This window comes from Argopecten irradians, chromosome 11 (genome assembly GCF_041381155.1).
Source record: "Argopecten irradians isolate NY chromosome 11, Ai_NY, whole genome shotgun sequence".
Lineage (NCBI taxonomy): Eukaryota > Metazoa > Mollusca > Bivalvia > Pectinida > Pectinidae > Argopecten > Argopecten irradians.
The window spans coordinates 30,162,900-30,177,907 of NC_091144.1; the positions used below are offsets into that span (position 1 = coordinate 30,162,900).

Here is a 15,008-nt window from a genome sequence, read left to right on the forward strand (position 1 = left end):
AATAGACGACACCGAAGATTTCATAGGCGTCACAAGGTTGAGGTAATCTTGATTGAACAAGGAGTTGATAGATTTTGTGTTGGAGCATCTTGTAGTGTAGCAGAATTAAAAGTCTAATTTCAATTACATTAATTTGTACTTGGCAACTGATTCATATGGGGCTCCAAACCATGACCTAAATTTGAGGTTAGTATAAAAATGTACCTTGATACAAATGAAACAGTTATATCAAATTTGTTTGTATATTTAAAATCTAAAACAGCTATAATCACTATATTGATCTGCTGTATATATTTTGTCTTCGCATATTACAGAGTTAGCTCCCATGCGGATAGGTATAGATTGTTACATCATTATTTTTTTAGCGCAATTCACGTCGTTTTCGCCGAAAAATATGACGTTACGCTCGCAAATACATGACGTCACAATCAATATGTACCCGTAAGGGCAGATAACTCTGTAATGTGCAAATACAGAATAATAGACTTTCTAGTGGGAGAAAGCCCAGAGTACACCAGAAAACCTTACTACCTACTAGTATCCTTTGTCCAGTTCCTAACATGCAACCTAGATACAAGGAGCTAGCTGGTGATGAAAACTCGGATACAACAGTTGTTTACTGTTACCCAGAGGTGAGCAAAAGTACAGTGTTGTATGATATCAAATAGCAAAGGGCATTGGCTCACATTTTGACCTTTCAGAGTTGCTTCCCTTTGCACTGTCAGTAATGGAGTGAAACGAAGGGAAGTAACTCCGGAGAAACCATTACGATTTTATCCCACAGTGAATATGATAGACTTTTGTAACTTTGCACTGAAGCAGTTAGCAATTACCAAGTGATTATGTTGTTCTGAGATTATTTATACCACTAGCCCTCCAACTCTGGATTTCAAATTTATATCCCATTTGGGTCAAGCCTTTGCCAGATGCTGACCATAGCTTGATGGCTTCTCCTGCTTTTATCTACCTAAATCTGGCATGCTTTTATGATTAAATGATTCTAGTTATTACCATATTGGACCCAATTAGTGCCCCTCCCCCTTGTTTTAGGCTTCAACTTCACTTACTTCCAATTAAATGCAGACTGAAAATATGAAAACTGTATTGATTTCCTTACTGATTTCTTTTGCAAAATGATTTATTGCTCACATTGTATTATTGAAGAATAATTTTATGAAAAGAAAGTTCAAGCACCCTCTTATTTGCTTCAGTTTTTTAAGTGCCCTAGACGCTTATTGAGTTGAATACAGTAATATAAGCAATGCCAATACATTATCTTTGTAACTTTACATGAAAAACAGCTCTCACATATTGAAGTTTTTGTTTTCTTTAAATCACATTTCATCTTTCCAATAATGTCAGGGTTGATAAATTATGAGCTTTATATTAATTTGCACTAAGTTTCAAACTCATATTTTAACGTGAAATACAAGTAGTTACGAAATTTCGTAATTAATTGGTTTCCCTTTTAAATGGCAATGGACATCAGAAATACATCTTCTGAAGAACAAATAATGTTTACCATGAAATCCAGTCCCAACCTTTTAAATTACTGAGCAGGTTCACAAATGAATGCTTTACTCTAGCCATCTGACTGATCTCAGAATTCACCTCTCTATCATCCTCAATACTCCAGGGGTTCCGATCACTTAGGATCTCTACACCCCTGGACTATCTCAGTGAAATTGAAGGCAGCTCAACGGAAAACATTTGACAAATCACAGGCCAGCAAAGATTTCCTTTGAAGACTACAGAGAGGGCGACGCCTAACATCAAAGCCACATAGTCAACCACAGTGTACCGTTATACAGCTATTTTGATGTACATCAAATGACTAAATTACCTGTTCTATTCTGTTGCCGCCAGTTTTACTATGAGATAGTCCAGGGGTGTAGAGATTGTAAGTGATCGGAACCCCTGGAGTATTGAGGATGCCTCTCTCTGTAGTATAAAGCATTTTTCACTGGAACATGTATATATCCCCACCCCCAACCCTACCCACAGATAAAAGTAAATGAATAATAATAAAAAAAGATAATACAAAAAAAAATATACAGTTAATATTTTTTAATAAATATTTCCAACAAATTCTGAAATTTACAAGCAAAACAAAAATATCAACTTTCAATAACAATAATATCGTATATTGATAGTACTTGTAGGTGGAATGACATATCCAAGTCATTTCATTGTGATAGGAAAGTTTCTTCCTCAGGATTGAAGCAAACAAGAGAATGATCAATCTGAAGATGGTTGATCAGTTGTGTGAGCGACGGTTTGGGTTCAGGAAGTTTGTTGTGGAGGTCAACCAAGGCTTGCTGACTGGTTCTCCGCCATTTCTTCACCAAAACACAAAGGCTGTCAAGATCATTCTGAGAAAAGGAAAACAATAGTTTGATTAATAGGAGTCAGAACAATATCAATGTATTGTATTAAACAATAAAAAATACAATTCTACTATTATAATAATAATAATATAATGTCAGACTTTTTTTAGAGTACATTGTATTAAAAAAGTTCAGGATTAGGAACACAATGATTCATAGTGTTAAAAACAAACCTTTCAAAAAGAATAATGAACGGATCTAAAAATATCTTTGAAGGATCTATTATATTAAATCAATTATTGGGTATTATGTAAATTATATAAAGTAACATGTGTATCCATTCACATCCCAGGTAAAACTACAAACTTAAGATTCCTGACAAACAAAAAATACCAGAAAAACTGTTCTATTGATAAATATTTTCTCCTGTTAAAGGGAGATAATTAATATCTGGAAGGGAGATAACCCAAAAAATAATTTTCTTTTAATACCTTTGTTCTATACATCTTCACCATGTTTAGTTTCCGTAGTTCTTCCTCCTTTTCTTTCAGTGTGTTTTTCAGTCTTTCATATTCCTCCTGAAGAATCTCTACATCATCACCAGAGGTACACTTACTTCCACTTTGTATACCTCTTTGATTGGTAACGTCCTGAGAGACATCATTAGTTATCAAATTGTCACAGTTTGACATCCCAAGAAAATTCAATCGACTTGGTTTTGCAACATTTTTTGAGCGAATGGGTGTCCTTTCATACTTCTGTTCATACTTTGTATTTTGGCTTGCATTATCTTCAACATTCTTCTCTATAGGACCTGCTGTATTAGGTGTTAATAAATGTCCTGAATACCTTTCACTTTCTCCACAACAGCTATCTGAAACAAATGAACTAACAATCGAGGGGTGTTTACCAGGGAGTTCCTTTGTTCCAGGTGTTTTCATCACTGATAATGACCTGGAGCCTAAAGGTGTGTGAAGAGCTGATGGTAAGAGGTCTTTTGACGTTTCTAAAGAATCATCACCTGTGCTTGACATTGTAGTTGGAGACATAAATGTATTACTCTTTCTACTTATAGGAGTCAAAAAGTCATCTTTCAGGTGTCTTGAATCATTTGACTTCAACGGCGTTGAGTATGTGACCATTTTCTCCTCAGCATTAACACAACCTACTGTAGATTCTACTGGAATTGAAATACGCTTCTGCTGATTGTCTCCCTTCCCATCCAGTTCTGTTATAAAGGATGCTTGCGATGATGCGCCCGTTGGATACTTGATGAGCTTTCTTGGTGGGGCAGCAATAGGCGAGGAATGGTAACGTCCACATCTCTTCAGTCGTTCTTTCAAACTTGAACTTAACTTCTACCAAAAGAGAAAAAAAAAATATAATCACAAAACAAAATCAATTCTCAAGCAAAATCCAGTGGTTTTACAATGTAAAGTCAGCTTAGCACTTTGGAAGTTATCTTGTATTAATAATATAAAATAATCATATACATATTCATTGAACTTAGAAACATACTTGCCATACACTATGAAAACATTTTTTTATACATGAATGGGATGTTTTTGTCATTGACATAATGTGAAACCCTCGTGTTCCAAGCTTACTATACACGTGGTTCTGATTGCAGGTGTCTGACTTGTTCCACAAAAATATATTATATAATAGTTGTCAGGGGTTTCAATATCCGGCGGTTTCCGGCCCAGTTCTTTCTGCAGGTTTAACCTAGCTGTAGTACCACCTGATTTGGGCTAAATTAAATTAGATAGCATACAGATAGTATAGAAAAGTACCCACTGAAATGTGCAATTGTACCGCCTCTCTCCTAATGAAACCCCTGAGTGGTAAGTCTGTGGGAGATATGTGGTGTAAGTAGCAATTGGGCATGATCCATAGTTGAGTGACACAGATTTAACACTGTGTGTACAAACTATATCGATCCACATCCTTGATACTCCAGGTTTTTTTTTCACTGTCAATATCCATTCCATTAATATTACAATAGTAGTAAATAAAAGCCACTAATTTCAGTAGATTGTCAAAGAGAACCAACCTTTTAAATAAACTAAAAGAGTGGGTAGGTGTAATGTGAAGCTGGTGTGGTTTGTACATAGTATCAAATAAGTATCTGTCAATCAGCTGAATGAGCATGCTTTTATGGCTCAGTTGATAGTGCAGTGTTTTCACAGAGAGTTTATAAGTAATAAGGATTCGTCACTGTCTCCTTACACTACTAAACACCACACCACACACCACGCCTATGAACTGTGAATATAAACCATTTTTGAAAAAAAATTCAACAATCTATTTTTAGTAACAGTGACCTTGTAGTTGACCTTTAGACCCCAAATTCAATGCCAAACTGTATTTTCTCATATGCTACATGTGTGAAATTTGATCAATATCCATCCGGCATCATTTCGTTCTCAAGTTATCATCTGGAAACCAAAGCTGGACAGACACACAGACAGGAACAAACACTATAGTTCCCTCTGTTTTCACCAAAAGGGGACTTATCACCCTCGATATTCCAGGGGTTCTGATCACTTACGATCTCTACACCCCTGGACTATCTCATAGTAAAACTGGAGGCAAAAGAATAGAACAGGTAATTAAGTCATTTGATGTACATCAAAAGAGGCGTATAACGGTACATGTTGGTTGACTATGTGGCTTTGATAATAGGCGTCGCTCTCTCTGTAGTCTTCAAAGGAAATCTTTGCTAGCCTGTGATTGGCCAAATGTTTTCCGCTGAGCTGCCATCAATTTCACTATAAAATAGTCCAGGGGTGTAGAGATCGTAAGTGTTCGGGGACTAATAAAAATATGTTTAAATCAAACTACACAATAAAAACTCAGTGTTCAGGTGGCCCGAGGCTATACAAATCTGGTTGGTCTAAAATCTTATCATGTTGGCCCTTTATATTGGCTATGCAAATTTGACATAAAATTCTTTTAATCTGCATCCCATGACAAATTCTGATTTCGATTTATATGACGTGAAATGCTAGACAATGATAAAGAATAAAATTCATTATGAAAAATCTGTAAATTCAGCAATTTCCAATAGTTTTTGTTGCTTTATTATGTTCGGTACATGTATCATATGTAATCCCTATTGAGATTCCTCCTCTAGACTCTTTTATATTCGGACGTCTGATAGATGTCTCTCGTCCGACGAGAGACATCTATCAGACGTCGATATATAAAAGAGTCTAGAGGAGGAATCTCAATTTTTTATTATATGCAGGGCTGTGAATATGATAATATAACGGTTATGAAAAAAAATGGCTGGAGCCATAGAATTTTCTTTTTCTGTAGACCGATTGTCTATGGAAATTTCACAGTCACTTACAGACCCTAAAAACTCAAGTAGCATGCAGTTACAATGCAGGTAAAATGAGCTGAACTACAGTACTGTAACGATTCGTCAAAACTGGTAATCCATCACAATATTTGTGCACCACTCACTCAAACAAAAAACATCCAAAACATTACGGAATGATTGATATGGTCGGTGCTAACCATAACTTTCAAGACTTCTACAAACCTTTCGTGAAGACACAGTTTCCGAAGACATTTTACATCTAATTCATTTTCTTTTTGTCATTTCCATCGTTCGTATTCCCCGCTGACGATCCAATACTGCAGTCGGTGTTATATTGACGCTTGCAGACAAGCCTTATCCGATTCAAGCGTATTGGTGATATGATTGAACCGACTAATATTTGGAACGGAGTGCGAGACAGTTGGAGAAAGTTACACAACAGACACTGCAAAGGTAAAACCGTGGAATCAAATACTTTTCTGTTACAAAGAGTTTTTTGACATTCAGTTAACCAGAATGTATTGAAAATGTTCAGCTGCATATTTGTCAACCATGAAATGAACCTGCCATTTTAACTCCACTTATTTATAGTTCATATTCAAATACAGTTACAGTAACACAATTTTTCTACTTACCAGTGTACCGTACATGTGTCACTGTACAAATGTACCAAAGTACTTGTACTAGTCGAACATGAATTCTGAACATAGGAAATTACTAAATATTTAGATATATAAAATAACAATAAATAAATAATGATGTTTTGCTCATTTTTCATATTCAATGTAATTTTATTATGTAATTTTTACAGGGAGAAAACTAGATAAGATATTTGCATGTGTCTTAATGAATTCTTATCACTAGTATAATACTACTGCCAGTGCTGCAATATACAATATGCATGAAACATATGTCAATGAGAATGGCTTCTGTGTACAGTATATCGTGATGCTCAGGTGTGAATTGCATAACAGTATGCATTTTTTGGGAGACTGCAGTATGTTAGTGTTGTGTAATAGTGAAACTTTTGCCATTTTATAGTGTAGGCACACTGCCTAAGATCAGAATAACACATCCGGTTTAATCCTTGTGATAAACCATGAGCCATCCTTTTAAGCTGAACTTTAAATAAGAGTAGAAACTGTCACTTATATATATATTTTTAGTGATGAGCCGATGATCGAAAAAAATCGAAAATTAGTCGAAAACATTTTTTAAACCGATCATCAATAAAGTAATTTTAAAATCAATTAATCAGATTTTTTTTGAAAGTGGTCCTAAATCTCAAGATTTGTGTCACAAAACTTTTGTTTATTTATCAACTGAATATTTACTCCATTTTTAGCCCACCATCATCAGATGGTGGGCTATTCAAATCGTCTTTCGTCCGTCCCTAGTTGTGCATATTGCATTTTAGGACCGATCGGTCAACAAGATGGCCGCCAGGTGGCCATCTTGGATTTTGATAGTTAAAGTTTGTTACCGCTATTTCTTAAAAAGTACTGAAGGGATTTTTCTCAAATTATATGTAGGTTCCCCTAGGGCCCTAGTTGTGCATATTGTAATTTGAGACTGATCGGTCAACAAGATGGCCGACCAGCGACCATCTTGGATTAGTGACCATCTTGGATTTTAATAGTTAAAGATTTTTACCGCTATTTCTCAGAAAGTAGCAAAGGGATCTTTCTCAAATTTCATATGTAGTTTCCCCTAGGGCCCTAGTTGTGCATGTTGCAATTTGAGACTGATCGGTCAAGAAGATGGCCGACCGGCCGCCATCTTGAATTTTGGTAGTTGAAGTTTGTTACCACTATTTCTCAGAAAGTATGAAAGGGATCTCTCTCAAATTCCATACGTAGGTTCCCCTTAGCCCCTAGTTGTGTATAAAAGATTTTAGGACTGATAGGTCAACAAGATGGCCGACAGCCCGCCATCTTAGATTTAGATAGTTAATTGTTACCACTATTTCTCAGAAAGTACTGAAGGGATCATTCTCAAATTTCACATGTAGGTTTCCCTAGGTCCCTAGTTGTGCATATTGCATTTTGGGACTTATCGGTCAACAAGATGGCCACCTGGCTGTCATCTCGGATTTTAATAGTTACCGCTATTTGCCAGAAATTACTGAAGGGATATCTCTCTAATTCCATGCATATGTTCCCCTTGGCCCCTAGTTGTGCATAGTACCTTTGGGACTAATCTGTCAACAAGTTGGCCAAGTGGCCACCATCTTGGATTTTACCACTGTTTCTCAGAAAGTAATGAAGCGATCTGTCTTAAATTTCATATGTAGTATGTTTGAAAAAGTTTGAAAAGCAGGGAAAAGATCCCTCTTTCCATTGTCAGACATAGATCATTCTTTGGTGGGCGCAAAAGATCCCTCTGGGATCTCTTGTTATTACCCTGCAGACATTGTTCGCATACAGTACAGTATATCCATCATGACACATTAGTCTATCACAGTGAATATGCTTTCTTACCACACCTCGCGATTCAATTGATATACCGGGTATGTAGTTATTTCTCTCCAGTAAAAACATACAATAAATTCGGAATAGCATTTAATTCCAGTAAATAGAGCAATTATTTCCTGAATTTGAAAACTGATTACTATATAATCGACAATCGTTCAATTTCTACATTCTGATTGTCGATTATGAAAATGAAACCGATTCCCATCACTATATTTATTATAGACAATGGTACATCTCAATTTGTGATTTCACCTAATACTATACTTACAATCACGCCATGTTGATTAAATTAGAAAGAAAAAAAGGTCAAATATATAGTCATCATTTAAAATGATTCAGATTTGGGATAAATTTAGGCCATTTAGCCAGTACTCTTTCAGAATAACCCAGATTTGAGCTAAATTTAGACGATTTTGCCAGTACTCTTTTAGAATATCAGAATTTTGTTTTTTTTGAAAATCCTTAATCATTCCAATATAGAATGTCCTAACAAAATTTTGTATCAAGTCAATATATATTAAGGAACTGGTTGGGCTACTGTACATTGCACTACTGGGTTACAAGCTGCAAGTTATTGGACATGCTGCATTATGTGTAAAAGACGTGACTGATTTCGTTTTCTTGTGAAAACTCCTCCGAGGTAACAAGTTTAGTGTGAGCTCTAGATCTCCTATATATATCCTAAGGATAGCTGGTAGCCTATCATTTTGTAAAAACCCTGAATTGTTCTATAATTCTGAAACACTGATTTATAATCATGCAATAAGAAAAATCTTTCTAGTCACTTTCTATGATCATGTAATTGGCAGCTAATGAGGCAGAAACTCACTACCAATGGGACCAATAGTCTACAGGTACTTCAGGGCAGTGGTCTTACGGGGCAGTTGCCAGGTTCTGAACGCTGGTCAGTGACAGTTCTCTAGGTATATACCGCAGCTTTCCTCCACCACATTATTAAATGCCCTGGCTGTTAATAGGATGTTAAAACTGTATAGCTGTGATTCACATCTGACATTCATTTATTCAGGTCTACACATACATCTGCATCTATTGGGTCATGTATTTTTCTACGTGTCATGTATGCTTTGTTATGGATTAAGTGGTCTTTCAGTTGTTTTTATTTTATATCATTAAATATACCCGGTACATACAATGTATCATCCTTGATACTCCACGGGTTCCGATCACTTACGATCTATAAACCGTAAACTATCTCATAGTAAACTGATGAAGGCAGCTCAAAAGAAAAAACAACTGAACCAATCACAGGCCAGCAGAAAAATTCTTTGAAGACAACATAGAGACCCAACTTCAAAGCCTCAAATTTCATATGTAGGTTCCCCCTAGGGCCCTAGTTGTGCATGTTGCAATTTGAGACTGATCGGTCAACAAGATGGCCGACCGGCGGCCATCTTGGATTTTGGTAGTTGAAGTTTGTTACCACTATTTCTCAGAAAGTATTGAAGGGATCTCTCTCAAATTCCATACGTAGGTTCCCCTTAGCCCCTAGTTGTGCATAAAAGATTGCCGACAGCCCGCCATCTTGGATTTAGATAGTTTGTTAATTGTTACCACTATTTCTCAGAAAGTACTGAAGGGATCATTCTCAAATTTCACATGTAGGTTTCCCTAGGTCCCTAGTTGTGCATATTGCATTTTGGGACTTATCGGTCAACAAGATGGCCACCTGGCTGTCATCTCGGATTTTAATAGTTACCGCTATTTGCCAGAAATTACTGAAGGGATATCTCTCTAATTCCATGCATATGTTCCCCTTGGGCCCTAGTTGTGCATAGTACCTTTGGGACTAATCTGTCAACAAGATGGCCAAGTGGCCACCATCTTGGATTTTACCACTGTTTCTCAGAAAGTAATGAAGCGATCTGTCTTAAATTTCATATGTAGTATGTTTGAAAAAGTTTGAAAAGCAGGGAAAAGATCCCTCTTTCCATTGTCAGTCATAGATCATTCTTTGGTGGGCGCCAAGATCCCTGTGGGATCTCTTGTTATTACCCTGCAGACATTGTTCCCATACAGTACAGTATCCACATGACACATTAGTCTATCACAGTGGATATGCTTTCTTACCACACCTCGCGATTCAAGTGATATACCGGGTATGTAGTTATTTCTCTCCAGTAAAAACATACAATAAATTCGGAATAGCATTTAATTCCAGTAAATAGAGCAATTATTTCCTGAATTTGAAAACTGATTACTATATAATCGACAATCGTTCAATTTCTACATTCTGATTGTCGATTATGAAAATGAAACCGATTCCCATCACTATATTTATTATAGACAATGGTACATCTCAATTTGTGATTTCACCTAATACTATACTTACAATCACGCCATGTTGATTAAATTAGAAAGAAAAAAGGTCAAATATATAGTCATCATTTAAAATGATTCAGATTTGGGATAAATTTAGGCCATTTAGCCAGTACTCTTTCAGAATAACCCAGATTTGAGCTAAATTTAGACGATTTTGCCAGTACTCTTTTAGAATATCAGAATTTTGTTTTTTTTGAAAATCCTTAATCATTCCAATATAGAATGTCCTAACAAAATTTTGTATCAAGTCAATATATATTAAGGAACTGGTTGGACTACTGTCCATTGCACTACTGGGTTACAAGCTGCAAGTTATTGGACATGCTGCATTATGTGTAAAAGACGTGACTGATTTCGTTTTCTTGTGAAAACTCCTCCGAGGTAACAAGTTTAGTGTGAGCTCTAGATCTCCTATATATATCCTAAGGATAGCTGGTAGCCTATCATTTTGTAAAAACCCTGAATTGTCCTATAATTCTGAAACACTGATTTATAATCATGCAATAAGAAAAATCTTTCTAGTCACTTTCTATGATCATGTAATTGGCAGCTAATGAGGCAGAAACTCACTACCTATGGGACCAATAGTCTACAGGTACTTCAGAGCAGTTGTCTTACGGGGCAGTTGCCAGGTTCTGAACGCTGGTCAGTGACAGTTCTCTAGGTATATACCGCAGCTTTCCTCCACCACATTATTAAATGCCCTGGCTGTTAATAGGATGTTAAAACTGTATAGCTGTGATTCACATCTGACATTCATTTATTCAGGTCTACACATACATCTGCATCTATTGGGTCATGTATTTTTCTACATGTCATGTATGCTTTGTTATGGATTAAGTGGTCTTTCAGTTGTTTTTATTTTATATCATTAAATATACCCAGTACATACAATGTATCATCCTTGATACTCCACGGGTTCCGATCACTTACAATCTATAAACTGTAAACTATCTCATAGTAAACTGATGAAGGCAGCTCAAAAGAAAAAACAACTGAACCAATCACAGGCCAGCAGAAAAATTCTTTGAAGACAACATAGAGAGCGACACCCAACTTCAAAGCCGCGAAGTAAACCAGTGTACCACTATACAGCTCTTTTGATGTCAATCATAGTACTAAATTACCTGTTCTGTTGTCTCTTGTTTTACTATGATATAGTGCAGGGTTGTAGAGATCGTAAGTGATCGGAACTCCTGGAGTATCAAGGATTATACATAGTATGCATTAGTAGTTATAACAGAAATTTTGACCAAATTCAACTTAATCATTTTAAAGAATGAGCAGTTTGGTGTACTGTAGCATCAATCATTTTAAAGAATGAGCAGTTTGGTGTCCTGTAGCATCAATTTAATAAAGTGCCTTATTTAATATTCTTCTGAAAGTCTACATTCTCTGGTAATAATTTACTTTACCTTGATTTATTTTTTTTGGAGATTTAAATTAGAAATGATAACTCTGACCTAGGAAGCACACGGTTGACTGGTATTGATCTCACAAGATGGCTTCAGCTGTAACCCTCGTCCAGGGCGCTAGTCGAGGAATTGGTCTTCAGTTTTGTAAAACGATACTAAAACGTCATCCAGGCAGTGTTGTGATTGCAACTTGTCGTCAACCAAACAGTTCAACAGGACTTCAACAACTGAAAGCTGAGAATCCCGATAGGCTAGATTTATGTGAACTAGATGTCACCAAAGACGAACAAATCGGAAACGTGGTAAAATTTACTAAAGAAAGACATGGAAAGTTGGACCTTCTGATTAACAGTGCGGGAATGCTTCATACAAGTGGGAGAGGAGAAACAAGTCTGCGAGATGTCTCAAGGGAGGTAAGTTATAGATGGTTTAGTATAACTTCCTATTAACAGCCAAGGCCATTTAAGGACGTGCCAGGTTAAGGTTGGAGGAGTACCTGGAGAAATACCACCGCCCAGTTTAGTCAGTACCTGGCAATTGGATTTATACTCTCGACCCAAAGTTGGATTCTTTGTGGTAATATGTCGAAAAATCTTTTGTGCTTTGTAATGATACAAAATATACATGTAGGTATATGACTAAAATTAGTGTCTAAATATCTATCTAAACTGTGCCAGCAGTTTTTGATAGTTTTTTGGGAAATTTCAATATTACCAGTAATGGTAACAGTTAATGGTAACATACACATTAATATATCACATTTCTCTTTAAAGATAAATCAAGTAGAAGCCAGATCTTGGCCCTGTAGCATTCTAGTGCTATGAAGGTTCATTCAAATAAGTCTGCTGTCAACTGTCAAATATAACAAAGATTTTTAAAATGATTTCTTTTAAATATTGGGCTAATAGAATAATCTAGCATGAAGGGCTACCAAGTTACTCAAGTGAATGACCTTGACCTACATTCAAGGACAGTCACATAACTACCAAAATAGAATTTACTGGGGTCATTTTTTTGTGATTTCAGACAAAAACGAGAAAACAAAATACAAGCAATTCAGATTAACCCAATTTGGAGAAGTAAGAGTATATGATTGAACCATTTTCTCGATAATTACATTGATGGCCTATATGTTACTACTTAACCAAATTTTGACAATTCAAATATTTCTGGATCAAATTTTCACAATCATCAATCATCCCTATGAAAATAACCTACTTTACTTGATTGTGGATGTTTTCCTTTTTATTCCACAGGGTCTTATTGACACATTTAACACAAACACGGTAGGACCTCTCTTGATGGCTAAACATTTTGCCCCACTTCTCAAGTCAGGTTCTGGATATTTTGGAATAAAGTCTCCCGATTCTAAAACTCAACACACTTCAATTCTAGTCAACATGTCCGCCAAGGTCGGGTCAACCACAGAAAATCGTAAGTGCTGTGTGGTTGCTGATATTCATGAGAGGTTTAATTTTGCTAAATGCAGATTCGTTCAAATTTGCAAGATTTATGAAAATCATAGTTTAAAATATTACAGCCTGTCGTATGACATCCTCGATACAGCAGGGGTTACTATTACTGACGTTATATCCACACCTAGACTATCTCATAGTAAAACTGAAGACCGTTCAGACAGGCCAGTGACAGGCCTTTGAAATCTACAGAGAGAGTGACACCACCTTTAAAGCCACACAGTCAACTACAGTATATTGTTATACATTTCTCTTGATATACATCAATGACTAAATTACCAGCTCTGTTTTGTCGTCTCCAGTTTTACTATGTCAGATATAGTCCAGAGGTGGCTATAACGTCAGTGATAGTAATCCCTGGAATATCGAGGATTGTCGTATAAATGACACTTTCAAAAGTTGCAAAGATAATTTAAGTAAATAAACCCCCATGAATAAGTTCCAAATGGTAAATTGTGAAATTTTATACCTGTGAAAGTTTATACCTGTGAAATTTTATAACTGTGAAATTAAAATTTTTTACAGTAAACATATTTCTTCTCAGTTTGATATTTTTACTTTTTACTTTAAAATAATAAATACTCATTATAATGTGAAGAGTTTTTGTAAGTGTCAAAACTGAATCAAATTATTCTTTTTAAATATGATTTCAGAGCTTGGAGGATGGTACAGTTATCGAATGTCTAAAGCAGCCCTAAACATGTGTAGTAAAAACTTGAGTATAGAATTAGGTCGGGGCAGCAAACCTGTCATATGTGTTTCCCTTCACCCAGGGACTGTCGACACTGACCTGTCACGACCGTACCACAAAAATGTGCCAAAGTTATTCACTACAGAATACAGTGTAGACTGTCTGATGGACGTCGTGGAAAGTTTGACAATGTCAGACACAGGCAAGTTTTTCCTTTATGATAGAACAGCGTTTCCTTTTTAGATTGACTCTGTGAATGAAACAGAAGGAAATGTGTCGCTCATAGGAAATTATGCAGTACAGTGGACTTCCAATAATCCGGACTCAGATAGTCTGGGAAACTCACAGTCTTGGACCCGATGACCATAACGTTACATAGTGACTAAGAAAACAGAATTCAGCAGTCCTAAAAACTTGTAATCTTGACAACTTTAACTTTGAATGGATCAGGAAGTGTCCATATTAGGTGTCCGGATCATTGAGGGTTCACTATTCCGTCTTTGCATATTACAGAGTTAGCTCCCTTGTGGGTAGGTTTTCATCATGATGTCATTATTTTATGGGTGCAATTCCTGTCGTTTTCTGCGTTAAGTGTGACGTTACGCTCCCAAACACATGACGTCACAATCAATACCTACCTGCAAGGGCAGATAACTCTGTTATATGCAAATACGGAATATGTTTATAAACACCTGATATGAAATGAATCACTAGTGTAGTTTATGGATGAAATATGAATGTGTTAAGTATTTAAGAAAGAAGAGTATAAAATTTGTTAAAATTAATTTATTTTGTTGTCTTTGATATGAGTTAACAATGTGCAAAACGTATTTTAAAACTTGATTTGCTCAGGAATGATAATAGGAGATTTTTTTGAAAAATAGCATTTCTCTGTGAAAACTTTTAACAAGTTTTTGCAAAAGAATGTGTACACAAGAAATCTATTTTCTGGTGAGAG

At 36.0% G+C, this 15,008-nt stretch overlaps 2 protein-coding genes across 4 annotated transcripts; one reads left to right on the top strand and one right to left on the bottom strand.

Moving 5' to 3' along the window:
- Positions 1–2,108: 2,108 nt before the first annotated feature.
- Positions 2,109–6,035, bottom strand: LOC138335267 (uncharacterized). The gene is made up of 3 exons (XM_069284274.1): positions 5,878–6,035; positions 2,819–3,685; positions 2,109–2,372 (listed from the first exon to the last, which is right to left on the bottom strand). The coding sequence occupies exons 1-3, from the start codon at positions 5,905–5,907 to the stop codon at positions 2,187–2,189; spliced, it is 1,083 nt and encodes a 360-aa protein (XP_069140375.1). The 5' UTR covers positions 5,908–6,035; the 3' UTR covers positions 2,109–2,186.
- On the top strand, positions 5,984–14,835 carry LOC138335269 (C-signal-like). Of its 3 annotated transcripts, none has more exons than XM_069284276.1 (4): positions 5,984–6,108; positions 11,906–12,297; positions 13,141–13,318; positions 14,013–14,835. In XM_069284276.1, the coding sequence occupies exons 2-4, from the start codon at positions 11,971–11,973 to the stop codon at positions 14,291–14,293; spliced, it is 786 nt and encodes a 261-aa protein (XP_069140377.1). In that variant the 5' UTR covers positions 5,984–6,108; positions 11,906–11,970; the 3' UTR covers positions 14,294–14,835. The 3 variants fall into 3 exon arrangements, with proteins under 3 accessions (XP_069140377.1, XP_069140380.1, XP_069140378.1); XM_069284279.1 differs by lacking the exon at positions 5,984–6,108 and adding an exon at positions 8,964–9,052; XM_069284277.1 differs by lacking the exon at positions 5,984–6,108 and adding an exon at positions 11,004–11,133.
- The last annotated feature ends 173 nt before the right edge of the window (positions 14,836–15,008 follow it).